Source organism: Doryrhamphus excisus, linkage group LG2 (genome assembly GCF_037039965.1).
Source record: "Doryrhamphus excisus strain RoL-2023G ecotype Guam linkage group LG2, RoL_Dexc_Guam_v1.1, whole genome shotgun sequence".
NCBI classification, from domain to species: Eukaryota; Metazoa; Chordata; class Actinopteri; order Syngnathiformes; family Syngnathidae; genus Doryrhamphus; species Doryrhamphus excisus.
Genome location: NC_136358.1, coordinates 28502312 through 28516025, shown reverse-complemented (window position 1 = coordinate 28516025; position 13714 = coordinate 28502312). Strand labels below are relative to the sequence as shown.

The window sequence follows — 13714 nt, the reverse complement described above, 5'->3', positions numbered from 1 at the left end:
TAATATCACGCCAACAATTGTTGTGTATTGAATATACATTCAATATTTCAACCTTTTCTCTTTCCAATCCTTCATAATGTTCAATTTTATTTATAGGATATTCTCTGGAGGGCAAAAAACTCAAGCTGGAGGCCACAAATGCCCCCCTGCATGCATGTTGGACACCCCTGGGGATATGATTTTCATTTCATTAATTCATTAATTTTCTGCCGCTTATCCTCAGGAGGGATGCTGGAGCCTATCCCAGCTGTCTACGGGCGAGAGGCGGGGTACACCCTGGACTGGTGGCCAGCCAATCACAGGGCACATATAGACAAACAACCATTCACACTCACATTCATACCTATGGACAATTTGGAGTGGCTAATTAACCTAGCATGTTTTTGGAATGTGGGAGGAAACCGGAGTACCCGGAGAAACATGCTAACTCCACACAGAGATGGCCGAGGGTGGAATTGTGTGCTAACCACTCGACCACCGCGCAGATAGGATTTTATTATTAGATAATATTTATACTACAGTTGAACCTCAGTTAAGAGTGTTATTCGGTTCATTGACACCAAAAGTTTACTTCCATTTTCCGGTTAGCGTACAAAGCTGGCTTGCTAACGCTCAGAAGTCGGCTACGTAGCCCGTCCATGATGTCATTAGCTCTGAACTAAAAAAATAAAGAAAAAAGTAAGAAAACAATATGATATAATAAACTCAAACCAGCCAAGTAAACAAGAGCTAACTCATCGCTACAGTGAGCGTTTGCTAAGTGAGCTAAGTGGCGATGAAACAATCAAGCTAGCTAACTTTTCTTTAGCTTAGTTGTAATATAGTAAACTACAAAAAAAGATTAATCTCCTGTCAGTTTTGTTGAATAAATGCTGACTTTTGATGTAATATAGCTCACAGGAGGCTCCTTAATGTGGTTGGTCAACGGTTTGTAAAGAAATTAGGGAATTTAAATAACAAAGAAACAATGTCGTACATAAGTGTTCGACTGACCACTGTGCTAGCAAAAATAAACAAACAAAACATGAAAAAATACATAAATAAAACCTTCTCATTCATCTTCTCCCTTTACAAAATTACCTCACGGGTGTCTTTGTGCTTTTTCTGCTTTGCTTTGAATGAAACCATTTCATGTAATCCCTCCTGGTGACTAAGCTCCATTCTTTTGTCTGATTGGCTCATCCTCGTCTCGGATGCTGCCAAACCACAGACCTTTAAATATCATCATTATTCCATGCAGCATTTACACTACAAAGAATCATTCAACACAGTAGTACCGCTATCATTATTTTATTTCATATGTACTCTATTTTATTTCAAATGTAACTTTATAGCCATATATACTTTTTTTTTTTTTAAACTCAGCATACTTACACCCATACCGCATGTGGTCATATTCATTATACATTTCACTAGAGCTAAAATACTTCATATACTGTAAATCATACGTATGTAGTATTTTCTACACTAGCGCTCAGTCCCGTCATCACACAAAATAGCACTGAGGTGACTCAGCGGGAGGACAATACATGAGTCATGTTTAGTTGCTCACATGGCGAGAATATGCATTAAACCTAACGCGTATGCTTCACTAAAGTCATCACAGGGCGAGCAGTATAGAAAGCATCGACACAAATCACACCCCCGGCAAAAGAATGAACCAAACAAAAGAGTTTGGAAGACAAGAGATTTTTAAAACACTAAACTCCCGGCCGCGCTATTATGTACGTATGTGTTTCTCGCAAGTGAATTGGTCAGTTTATCAGTTTATGTGGAACAGGCAAGCAGGATTGTCAACAAATAGCAGCAAAGAAACAAACAAAAAAACAACCAAAAAGACATTTTAAAGAGACACACAGGAGGTGAAGCAGTAAAAAAGCCCTTTTGTGATCACGGCACCTACAGTAACAATATGGCGTCCGTCCGTCCGTCCGCTTGTGCTATGGCATCAGTAATGTAGAAAAGAAAGTGAGTTGTAGTCTGCAATGGACATAAAAAAAAATTTTGTTCCTCTCCAATGCATACTTTTTTTAAATCAGAATAATAAGTCATAATCATGTAATATAATATCATAAATATGTTAAAAAATGAAATATTAGGGCCACACTGAAAAGTAGAAAATGAGAAAAAGTGCTAATAAATCAAAGTATGAACTGAAAAAGTCCAAAGGGCAGAGTGTATTATGTGATACAACATAAAGATAAATTATTATTATGTGAAAAAGTCATAACCTTACATGAGAAAACGTTTTTTTCGCTGCCACACGTGAAAAGATTTGCTTAGTTTTGGTTTCGTTTTTTGCTCGGGAACCTTTAACAAAAAGTCAAAATACCGTATTATGTAATGATACTGTAAATACATCAGAATAATTATGCGATATTGGTTGAAATCTGTATTAGATATTTTTCCCCAATCATGAAAAGCGATATAAAAAAAATCCTGTGTATAACATAGGTGATTATTTCATGTCCTGTATAGGCTGATATCGATATCGGGAATTGAGCAGTGGACAATACCGGCATATCGGTTCCCTGCAAAAAAGCCAATATTGGGCATCAAAAATAACATTTACGCGGAAAAGTTAAAATTGAATGAAAAAAGCGAAAATAATAAAAAATATGCCCCAAAAAAATATTATTTGGGAAAAAGTCCAAAAATTACAAGAAAAAAAGTGCTATTTTATATTCTGAGAAAAGTCTAAATATTTGCAAATTCTGTGAAAAATTTAAATATTTCAACTATAAATTTCAACAATAAAAAAAACGAATACCATGAGAAGAATGTCTCAATATTATGATATGAAAGTCAAAGTACTATGATTAAAAAGTAATTTTCCAAGTAAAGCGTGAAATATTGTAAATATTATGACAAAAAATGTGCAATATTCCAAAAATAAAGGAAAAATCTTATGATACAAAATATATTACCTAATGTGTCTTTCATGTTCTCTCGCATCGGTGGCTTGGAATTCTGAGAATCACTCGTTAAAAGTCCAACTTTACTGTTTTTTTGTGAAAAGAAAAAATTGTGGTTAGGTGCGACTAAAGTGGTTACGACATTATGATTAATAATTTGACTATTTTTTCTTTTCAGTGCAGCCCTAATACTCATTTGTAATAAACAAACTTCCGCAACCATATTGCGTAACACCGGCTTGAATGAAAATAGTTTGAAATGATTACTCTTAGTACAAAGCTAGTAATACAGTAGTGAATCCTGTTAAACACGTAAGCTATATTTAGTGCTCGCAAGTAACATACATAGAAAACTTATTATCGGGAGTCATTCTGGGGGGGGGGGGGGTATGGCAAGTAGATAACAACAAAATACTAGTTTTTCTTGTCACTTACTTTGCCGCCTAGAAAGAAACCCTCCTGCTGACTTTGGCCAGACTTGAAGTGATGACAAGATGGGGGTCCTTTGGAGTGGTGTTTACCCTTTGAGTATCTTTATAATGTGTGGCAATCCATCTGAGGACAGCGTGTTAAACAACTGGCGGTCTACAAAACGTTTTGCATTATATAGTGATATACTGAATTTCAAAAACAGAGTCTTTGCAGTGAATGTGCAAATAAATCCGATATCGGCATCTTTTCTTCCGTTAATGTTCCTTTTGTCATGTGTCTTTCAATCACTTTCAATCACCCCATCACTCTCAATCTGTGCCTCTGGGCAAAGTAGGGATATGCAGAGGGTAGGAGGGGGGGGACCAATAAGAAACAAAGAGAAGGAAAAAGAAAAAGGGAAGAAAAAGAACTAAATAAACGTTCCCTTTTGACCCTGCTGCCGCTTTTAAAGTCCTCCCTCACCTGTCAGTGAGTTTCTTCAGCGCCCTCTCAATGTTCATTCGATGCCCCACGCGAGTGACCCCCAAGTCCAAGAAGTCATCCTTGGTAAGCGAAGGCAAATGGGATCCGTCTATTTCGTTATCGATGAACCGCTCTCTGTGTTCGCCCAGGTTTAGGTAAGCCAGCCAGTCGGCCACGTCGTACTTGGTCCAGTAGGGCAGTGGCTTAAGAGCAAAGGGTTTGGCGGGGGGAGGGGGTGTAAACTGGGGGAAGTTGAGGCAGGACGGGCTGGGGGGTAAGTGCAAAGGGGAGGAGGCTCCAGAGAGATAGTGGGTCGGGGAGAGCGAGCGGGTGGTGAGTAGTGGGTTGGCGCTTGGCACACCAGACGGGGAGAAGAGTGGCGGCGTTGAGGCTGAGTACGCGTCTCCTAGGGGAAGACCACCAGGGGACACAGGGCCCGGGAATTCAAAGGGGTTGTTGTAGACTGGTGTGCTGGGAAGGATGGGCAGGGACGAGGGTCTGGGAGGGGTGGGGCTGGGCTGTTCGGTATTATAGATGAGCGGGCTGGGGGCACGGCGTCTGGAAACCGATGACCGCATCTCTTTGGTGGGGCTGAACTGGAAATCGAAAGTCTGTCGCCGCATCTTGGACCGATGCTTGGGCGACGTCGGGTAAGGACAGTAGGTGGGCGAATGAGGAGGGTGAGAGTGGACCGGGGAGGACGGCATTTGAGGAGAGGGAGAACGGGTCCAGTTGCGCTGTACCGGGACTTGAGGGGAAGGGGATACAGACGGGGCGGTGGGTAGATTGGGTGGGAGCATGTGACGATGCTGGGGGGAGGTGGTGGGTAACGGTGAGGTGGAGCGGCCGGTAGGGGGGCTGTGAAATGCATCTGTGAAATCTGCCGAATACCTGAAAGACAAAAAAAATTGCATTGGAAAAACAACAAATTTCTGTGTGGGTTATTGTGTGTAGCTGCTCTATAGGAGTCCACAACTCAATACAAAGGGTTGGAAAATGAGCACAATATCGTTCATATTGTATTTATTGTTTTTTTTCTTTGGGTTTTGGTCCATATTATACCAAAAATTTGACATCATCTAAAGAGCAACTAACCTGTGCATGGTGGGTGACTTGGGGGCGTGGCTCCAGTCGTCCATACTCCTCATGCTACTCATGTGTTGAAGCTTGGAGCTCAGCTCGTTGATGATGCTGGCCTTTACACCTGACAGAGGTGAGTGAAGTCTGCGTCCATCCAAAGCCATGCCACTTCTCGGGAGCTGCTCGTGATCCCCGACCTCCCCCCAATTTGTCGACCGGGGCTCAATGGGTCTGTCTAAGCAGGCGGCCAGGGTGGCGCTGAAGTTGTCGTCCATTTTGGGTCGACTCTGCGTATGTCTCCTCTCATCGGGTAGCGCTCCATCGAACCTGATATTGTCTGAGATGTTTTGTCGATGCAGTTGTAAAGGAGCGGGGTTGGTGCTGTTTTGTCGGCGTAGTGCGACAGGAAGTGCTCTCCCTCCTCCCTCCTTATAATGACTCATCTTTGCCGATTTGGTGTTCTGTACTTCAAATGTTTGCCCACCTGAATAAGCCGTGGAAGGATCCTGAGACGCGTCCCTTTTCTCCCCGTCACCTAAACTCCTGTCTCCTCTCAGCCCCGTCAATCCAAGCATCTCGATATGATGGTCGCTGCTGCTGTGACTGTCCAGCTCCTCAATCCCAGAATCCACCACCGCATCCTGCCATTCTCCACTTTTGGGTACATTGACAGGGTAGTGCATGTGGTTGGCCGCTTTGCCCCCTGAGCTGTAGCCACATTTGGGCTCACCCACAATCATGCTGTAGTCCGACGCTGTGGAGGTTGTGGTGGTTGCGGCGGCCGCGGTGGCTGTCATGGTAGTGGTGGCATACGTCATGGTAGTGGTGAGGGCGGCGGCGCCTCTGTCGTGGGCTGTGGCGTGACTCCCCCCCAGTGGGTCACTGGAGCCACTGTAATATGCGTGCGAATGGGACATGGGTTGGGGTCTGTGTAGCGACGCGGCGGCAGCGGAGGTGCTTGCGGAGGAGGGGGGGTATTTCTGTGGCGATGGCAGAGACGGCGAGAGAGCAGACTGCGTCAAGTTAGCCACTTCGCTGTCGTAGGAGGTAAGGCTGGAGGTGGCAGAGTCACCGCCCTGCGAAGAGGATTGGGGAACGCTCGGCGGTTTAGGAGACGGAAGAGGAGGTGGTGGTGGAGCAGATCGATGACTGGTGTGTTGGTACTGCTGGTGGTGGTAGTCCTTCAAGCTTTCGTTCTTACCATTAGCGAACTGTAAAGGGGGCGGCAAGGGATCTGCAAAGACAAACTCCTCGTCCACGTCTATGGAGGGAGCTGGTGGAGGTAGAACCATCATTCCCAAGTGTCCGGCGTCCTCTGTCGGGGCCTGTGCCGGTGCTGTGGGGACGGTGTACTGAGGGATGTAGCCGGTGTTAGGACTGCTTTCCATCTGCAGAAAGGAAGGCCTGCGAGGGGCAGGCTGAGTTGGATGTGGAGGAGGCTGTATGGGCGGAGCAGGTTTGCTATCGTGGACCTCCTTTTCTCTCTCTCTGGGGCTTTGAGGGTAATACTGGCTGGAATATTGGCTGTTTTTATCCTCGGAGAATCGAACTCTAAGACCCTCCCTGGACCCTCCATCCTTGTCTTTCTCCATCTTTTCCCCTCCTCCTCCCATGCGTAAGATCCGAGGTGACTGCGGCCGACTTAGAGATGCGGGTGAGGTGTTGGTAGTGGGGGAGCTCAAGTGAAGGGAGACAGGTGACGTGTAGGTGGATTGTGTGGGGGTTGCAAAAAGAGAGGGTGTCGGGGTCTGAGTCGGGGTGGTGAACGCTCCGACTGTGGAAAGCTGTCGACCAAAGTGTCGCTCCTCTCGTCGAGTCCTGCGGTCGTCTTTGAGGGCTCGCTCCCTGGCGGCGAGCGCAAGTCCCAGTGGAGATGAGGGATCCAGAACCTTCCCAGTGAGCGGGTGAATGAAAGTGGTAGCAGGCTGGGAGCCGTACATTGATGGAGCTGATTTGGGTTGGCCGTCTTGACTGAGGACAGGTGAAGAATATTCCGGAAGGCCAAAGGCCGGGGGCATGCTGCTGGAATAGTGGACGTAGTTGTCGCCAGAAAACATGCCCTCGTCTATAGACTTGGATGGCCTGAGTCGAGGAGCTGGTACCTCCATTTGGGAGCTCTGGAGTGGCTGAATCCTTGCACTTAGCGCTTCTCCTCCCTCCACCGCGCCCCCACCAGCCTCGCCTTGGATGTCCTCCTCTGACGAGAGGAAGAAAGAAGCACTTTTTCTTCTCATGTCACGGAAACGTTCCCTTTCCCGGCGTGCCCCTCCGCTTCCAAATGTTGAACCGAAGGACGACGTGTAGTCTACGTTCTCCAGGTTTTGCCTCATCGAAACCGGAGCAGCCGATTGAGGCAAGGACGTGGACGTCAGGGGCTGAGGCGGCGTCGAAGTGAGCGGTGACGGTAAAGTGGAGTTTGGGCTTTCTGGAGTCGGTTCAGCATCTGTGTGTTCCTCTGCGTCCTGCGGGGCCTCGGCCTCCATGCTGCTTCCCTGGCTGCTTCGGCCGCTGCTGCTGGTGGAGGGAGCTTTGATGATGATGGTCGGGATGGGGATGGAGGTCTTCTCTTTGGCTGCGCCACCTTTCCCCCGATGTTGTCGCAGTCCATCCTCGACTTTAGACTGCTTTGTCAGAGCTCCCCGTCCTCCCCTGCGGGCTGCCCCCCTGCCGGTCCCTCCACCTTGATCCCGAGACGCCATATGTGGATGATGTTGCTGGGCTTGCTGAGCCTTAGGTTTAGCGCTCGTTGGCGGCGTAGCGCTACTGTAGCCTCTTCTTAAACCGCCCATCTTGCCACCGCCTCGCCTGGGTGCCTCTTGTCCTTCGGATTGTCTGCGGAGTGTGGAGACCATAACCTGCTGGTTCATGCCACTTCCCCTTTCCCATTGAGTAGGCTGAGCTGCTTGGGAGTGGAGCTGGAAGTGGGCCTGTGATACAGGAGGTATGGGCATGGCAGGGCCCCTGCCGGGGTAAGGCCCGGCAGATAAAGGTGGCTCCGGCGCTGATGTGTTTGGGGGTGGAGGGATTTCTTCTGGTCCTGGCACCGACAAGCTACGAGCTAACTTCATCGCAGGTGGGTGAAGGTATTGCCTCTCCTCTTCGGTTATACCTGAACACACAAACAAAACAGTTACAAATGAGGACTAACTGAGCTGAAAAACCGTGCTTTTGACTCTCGGTCTTACCAATGGATTTCTGACGCATCATGACCGCATGCTGGGTTGGTTGAAAGTGCCCTTGGTTGTAGGTAAAATCAGGTCTGGATGGCACTGCATTCACTGTGGCTTGCAGATCATATGTTGGCTTGACACAAAATTATAAGAAAATATGAATAAAATAGAAAATTAAATATGCTCCAATCAGACACCAATCAATATTGGCCGACTTTGGTAAAAAATTACCAAAATTAGCAAATCCTATAATGCCTGTTGTATCAGGTAGGACGCATTTTGATACATTGTGTACATTATATATCACGTATCCGACATCAATGCGCCTTGCCTGGTCACGCCGGGTAGTTTCTCCTGGCCAACACTCTAGTCACCCGGTCACGATAGCTAGCCATAAGTGCTATAGGACGCCAGTACGCTCGTCTTGCAATCAAAGTCTCGTACGTATATCCCTTGTGAGCGATGCATATGGAAGCCATACATGAAGTTGCATTCTGCTAGATCTGAGTCATGGATAAAACCCTGATGGGAGCATCCCTACTTGAAATCATAAAAAACAATAACTTTGGGGGTACATTAAACAAGAAAAGGAACAAGCAGCCTATTTGTACACCCATAAACTAAATGAATGGACACCACCTGAGTCAGACTTTTGTGGGTGGTCCATTGTCAATCATTTTTAGTAAAGTGCTGTGAGGGCAGCAAAGCACCCCCACAACAAAAAGACACAGAAAGGCCACGCTTCATTATAGATGGGAATCGTTTCTGCATTAGTCACATCCATGATTAAATCTGTGCTGCCGCCGAAAGCAGTGCAGAAAGTCTCTCTGCAGGAGTGAGAATGAAGTACACAGCTGACGCATTTAAGGAATAACAGCATGTCCAAAAAAAAAAGCATGAAGAATGCCAAATTATGATAACGGAACTGGCAGCATTTCTTCTAGGTTGCAAAAATACCTCATTGGAGACATTGGGAACAATACTCTTGCTGCGGTCTCTCTTGCCTCCGTGACCTCTCTGACCCTGGTTGTCTGACGTAATGGTGTGCTGGGCGGCAGCCAAGATTTCATCCAGTTTATCTAACAAAACAAAACAGAGCAGCCGAAGAAAAGGCAGAAAGAACAAAAAGGTGAGAAAGACGAAACCGAGAGTTTCAAGCGTCCTCCCTCTTGATCCCCGAAGGTGTTAAAAACACTCCATGACAAAGAGTGTTTTCTTACTCAGTGCCATCTGATAGACTGTCCTCTTCTTATCAGGACCCTGCGAGGACTCGTAGTCTGGGGGAAAAAAAAGGAGAGGAAACGCTAGCATCAAACGACTTTTAATTAAGGCCTCGGGGCCTGATGGAGTCAATGATAAAGCCTGATGTTCACCTGCTTTCTTTTTCCACGGAGAGGCAGCTGAAGCATGCATAATAGGGAAATATAAATTAAGTGTGAATGGTGTGTTGTTAAAGTTCACATGGCAGATAAATGGGTGGAATACATACTCCGACACAAGATGGTGTGAATGCAGAGGTGACGGGAGGGATGGTGATGGGGAAATGACAATGAGAGCACATGATTTGGTGATCCCCCCCACCTTTTTCCACTTTCAGAACAGCACATTTGGTTTGAGAGGAAAAAAGGGAGAAAAGAGTTGTTAGTTACTGGTGGCGTCACGTAACAAATGACAGTGTTCATGTCTCTTGTCATTGTTTGTTCTTCTTCACACTTAATGCCGCGCAGTGCGCCCATGCACTCCAATAGCATCAATGACTCATGCCTGTGTGGTGTACATTGTGTATAAGAAGCTCCAGTCCGGTCTCGTCTTCTGCATCCGCTTGTTTGTCTTCGTCATCTTACCCATGTCTTCCAGCTCTGATGTCATTGACTTGGAGCGCAGGGCGATGGCAGGAGGAGTCAGCCTTTTGGTCTGCTGCGGGGCTGCCGAGGGAAGCCAGTCAAATGCAAAACTGATGTTGAAGTTGACTCGGACATGCATGCCGTCGTCGTGTTGAAATAAACATGCGATCGTCAGAGCTCGGTAAATGTGACGCCCAACCTTTCTTTCGAGTGGTATCCTCCAGCTCGGGGTTTCTGGCAACCATCACCACTTTGACCATTAGACTGTTGCCGCCCTGTCGGATCATGTTGACCACCTGTCGGTGTCCCACCTTCACCACGTTCTGGCCGTTCACCTGAGAAGCGAATAAACCAGGGGTCAAACTCAATTTACTTGGGGGCCACTGGAGCTTGGGTCTGGGTGAGACTGGGCCGCATCAGGTTTTCCAAAAAAAAAAAAAACACATTTATTAAAAACAGAAAAATAAATAAACTTGTTTTGGTTCCGATTTTCTAGAAGATTTTCTAGAATTCCACTGTTCTCAAATATCTTACTTTTTATTTTTCTACATAAAATAAGATGAAAAATAAATAAACAAATCAAGAATAAAGAAAACCAATCAGTAATAAATAAATAAATATAATAATAATAATAATAATAAAACAGCAAATAATAAAAACTTAAGAAACCACATATAGTTGGTGGGTAGACAAATGATTTTTTTCAGATTAAAATGAACAAAGCATTATTAGAGCCCTGTAGACATGACAAAACACGACTATAGTCACATTTATACTCTTTTTATTTACAACTGCAGGGTCTTGAGACACATGCTAACCCGCAAACTAGGGGGGCCTAAACTAGCGTCCTGCGGACCACATTTGGCCCGCGGGCCGCGTGTTTGAGACCCCTGGCATAAACAAATAAGGTCAGATATCAATAGTCTCTAGACAATTTTCCTTTAGTGGGCAAAAATTGCTCTTTTGATACTTAAGGTTGCTGACACCTTGTCTTAAATAACGCACAGAAATGGTTCGTACCTCGATGAGGAAATCTCCCATCCTGAGGCCGGCCCTCCACGCCACGCCCCCCTCATCGACAGACTCCAGGTACTGTAGCGCTGGGAACGCCGGCGTCGGAGTGAATTCCTCTATGGGAGTCTGAGCTGTGAGGGGTAAGCTATAAAGGATGAGCATGAATGAGAAAAAAGGAGTATGTGAAGTGTGGACGCTCACCTTTAGCTCCCCTAAGCACAAAGCCGAAGCCCTCATTGTCTTTTTTCTGTAGGAGTGCTGTCTTCTCCTTAATGATGTAGTCACTGTAAAGTGCAAAAAGCACAGTGGAGTCAGTAACAGGACCTTCATTTTGTGCATTAAAAAAACCCACACTGCAGCAAAAGAAAGGTCGGTGGTACAACAAACAGCACTGGTGCACAATGACAATGACGGCGAGGGAAGCACTCGGAGATGACAGTTCATACATGGCTAAAAGAAAGGGTGAGAGTGTTCACAAACTTACAAAATGCACCTCAATGACCATGGTAGTTTTCACAGCCCCTGGCAGCTTCTGTAAGGATGCGGCCTTCGCGGCTGCAGCGCAACCACGACCGGTCATACCGTACATTTATGACATTTTAGCTTATGTATAAGTGAGGCTTTGACAGGCCCTCCAATCGTCCTCCATAAACATCATGTTGGAAGACTAAAATCAGGCATCACACTAATGCAATCTTATATTGGGAGCATGACCGCTCCAATAACTGATTCTATTACTTATTACATTCAAATGGCAAGTCTAAGTTCTACATTTAATACCATTACTTTTACTATATGTTATTGCTTTAAATACCACCTTTAAAAGGTAATGAACCATATAACTACATCGGTGTTATGAATACAAAGATAACGATTAAAAACTTTGCAATGTAATGTACAAGAGCAGAAGATTTCAAAGTATAAGGCCGGTCTTCTCTGAGGTCAAATTCGGGGGGGTCAAATTCTTGGATTTCTGAACGATAAAATGTTAACTAGCTTGACTCCCTTGGGGGAGTTAACAACAGAAGTGCGGAATCATAGTGCGTGACCCACTTTGACCCGAACTGTAATCCAAATAATAAAAAAACCTATCATCCAAAAACAACAACACATCAGATTGAAAATGCTGCCCGTTTTCTGCAGACTCCCACAGGCACAGGGAAGGCCAAAGATCCAGTCAGCGAGCCATAACTTTAGCACCGCACAGACGACGACGACTAGTTTCCCTCTCCGAGGTCCATCCCGAGTGTTCTCCATCAATGTTACTGGTTTCGCCAACGCTTCAGCTGCCTTCCAGCCATCTGTTCCTCACACCTCATTCCTTTTTCTCTCACCCTGTCCTCCATCATGCAATCCTTCTCTGAAGATCAAAGAAACGTGGAGTGGGTGGATGGATCCGTCGGGCTCTTCATGTAGCCACTTTTACCATGAGAGGGAACACACGGCCCCGGTGCTGTGTTGGTCCTCTAGGTGGCTCACAGCAACGACGTTTGGTCACTCTTGTGTTCGGCTCCTCAATCACTACACGGACCACGTCGGCCTTGCTAATTGGCACATTAAAAAGCACAAATGTCCTTGGTACGTTAGCAGCCATAAGGATACCAGAGCATGCATCTGAATCATGGTCTTTTAACCGTTGAAGCGCTGAGAGTGTCAGTGTGGGGACAATGGCTGCACACTACAAGTGATGCACTTGGTGGATGTTGGTGGGTGACACGTAATGACAGTATACAATGTATGCACATAGGTGGTATTCTCAAAGCATCAGATGTGCTATGACATAACCACCTATTCCCCTTAATGTACTACATACAGGTGCATGCACATTAACACATGCAGAAGTTAATCCTTTTGCACAGTGAAAATAACAGACATCATGAATTATGCATGGCATACGTAGGCTAATGGTATGTTTAAAGAGACAGGTAGGTGCAGATGAATGAGAAAACATCTGCTTAAATGAATTATGACTGAAAGAGCTCAGAGACAATACACCCACATTGTCTGACTGAAATGCATCAATGTGTTTTCCCTGTCAAGCGCACACACACACACACACACACACACACATGGTTCACAGAAATAAGCATGCAGCAGAGTCTGTAATCTAGCCACTTTACATTTACTGGACGTTCACAAAAACATGAAAATGCGAGACCCACGCATACTTGATCACGCACGCACGCACGCACGCACGGAAACACACACACACAGCACATGAATTCTGTCTTGGAAAACGACACGGCCTCTCAGTAGCATCATCTACCTCTCCCCTCTCTCCATTGTCCTCTCCTCACATCCATAGCCAGCCAATGAATGAGGAAACAGCCGCTACCTGTAAATGAACCACACGCTCCTGTTTCTGGGGCCCAGTGACGGCCACGAAGAAGAGAGGGAGAGAGAGCAATCTCTCTCTCCGCATCCCCCCATTGCCATGTCACCCCCCCTCCTCTCCCTTGTGCGTTGCACTCCACCACCAACCACCTCCTCCCTCCTATTCCTCCCTCCAGCGGGAGCTGAAGCAGAGCGAGAGGAGGAGAGAGAGTGGGAGAGGAGGAGGAGGAGCGTGCAGGTCTGAACCCTGCATACCTCAGACAATAAGGAAAAAATAGAGTTTGACATTGTGGAGAAATGTATTAATCTGTGTGTGATAGCATAGGAGGGGTGAGTTTGCAAGTGTGGGGGATGGGTGACGATAACAAGATGGAGAGACAGAGTGAGTACATTTGCACATCCTATCACTGGTGTATCACAGATTGGCTAACAGCTGATTCCATTCCTGGATTTACACACACAC

The 13714-nt window shown here is 46.1% G+C and overlaps 1 protein-coding gene across 1 annotated transcript in view; it reads right to left on the bottom strand.

Moving 5' to 3' along the window:
* Positions 1–633: 633 nt before the first annotated feature.
* LOC131109524 (SH3 and multiple ankyrin repeat domains protein 1-like) overlaps positions 634–13714 on the bottom strand; it is a 36388-nt gene continuing 23307 nt past the window's right edge. The window contains exons 17-27 of the mRNA XM_078789065.1: positions 11119–11201; positions 10924–11048; positions 10103–10238; positions 9904–9984; positions 9641–9649; positions 9433–9459; positions 9280–9336; positions 9017–9138; positions 8075–8192; positions 4905–7998; positions 634–4700 (exon numbers count right to left, since the gene is read on the bottom strand). Of these exons, the coding sequence (XP_078645191.1) occupies positions 3806–4700; positions 4905–7998; positions 8075–8192; positions 9017–9138; positions 9280–9336; positions 9433–9459; positions 9641–9649; positions 9904–9984; positions 10103–10238; positions 10924–11048; positions 11119–11201 (4747 nt within the window). The 3' untranslated portion in view covers positions 634–3805. The remainder of the gene's footprint in view (positions 4701–4904; positions 7999–8074; positions 8193–9016; positions 9139–9279; positions 9337–9432; positions 9460–9640; positions 9650–9903; positions 9985–10102; positions 10239–10923; positions 11049–11118; positions 11202–13714) is intronic.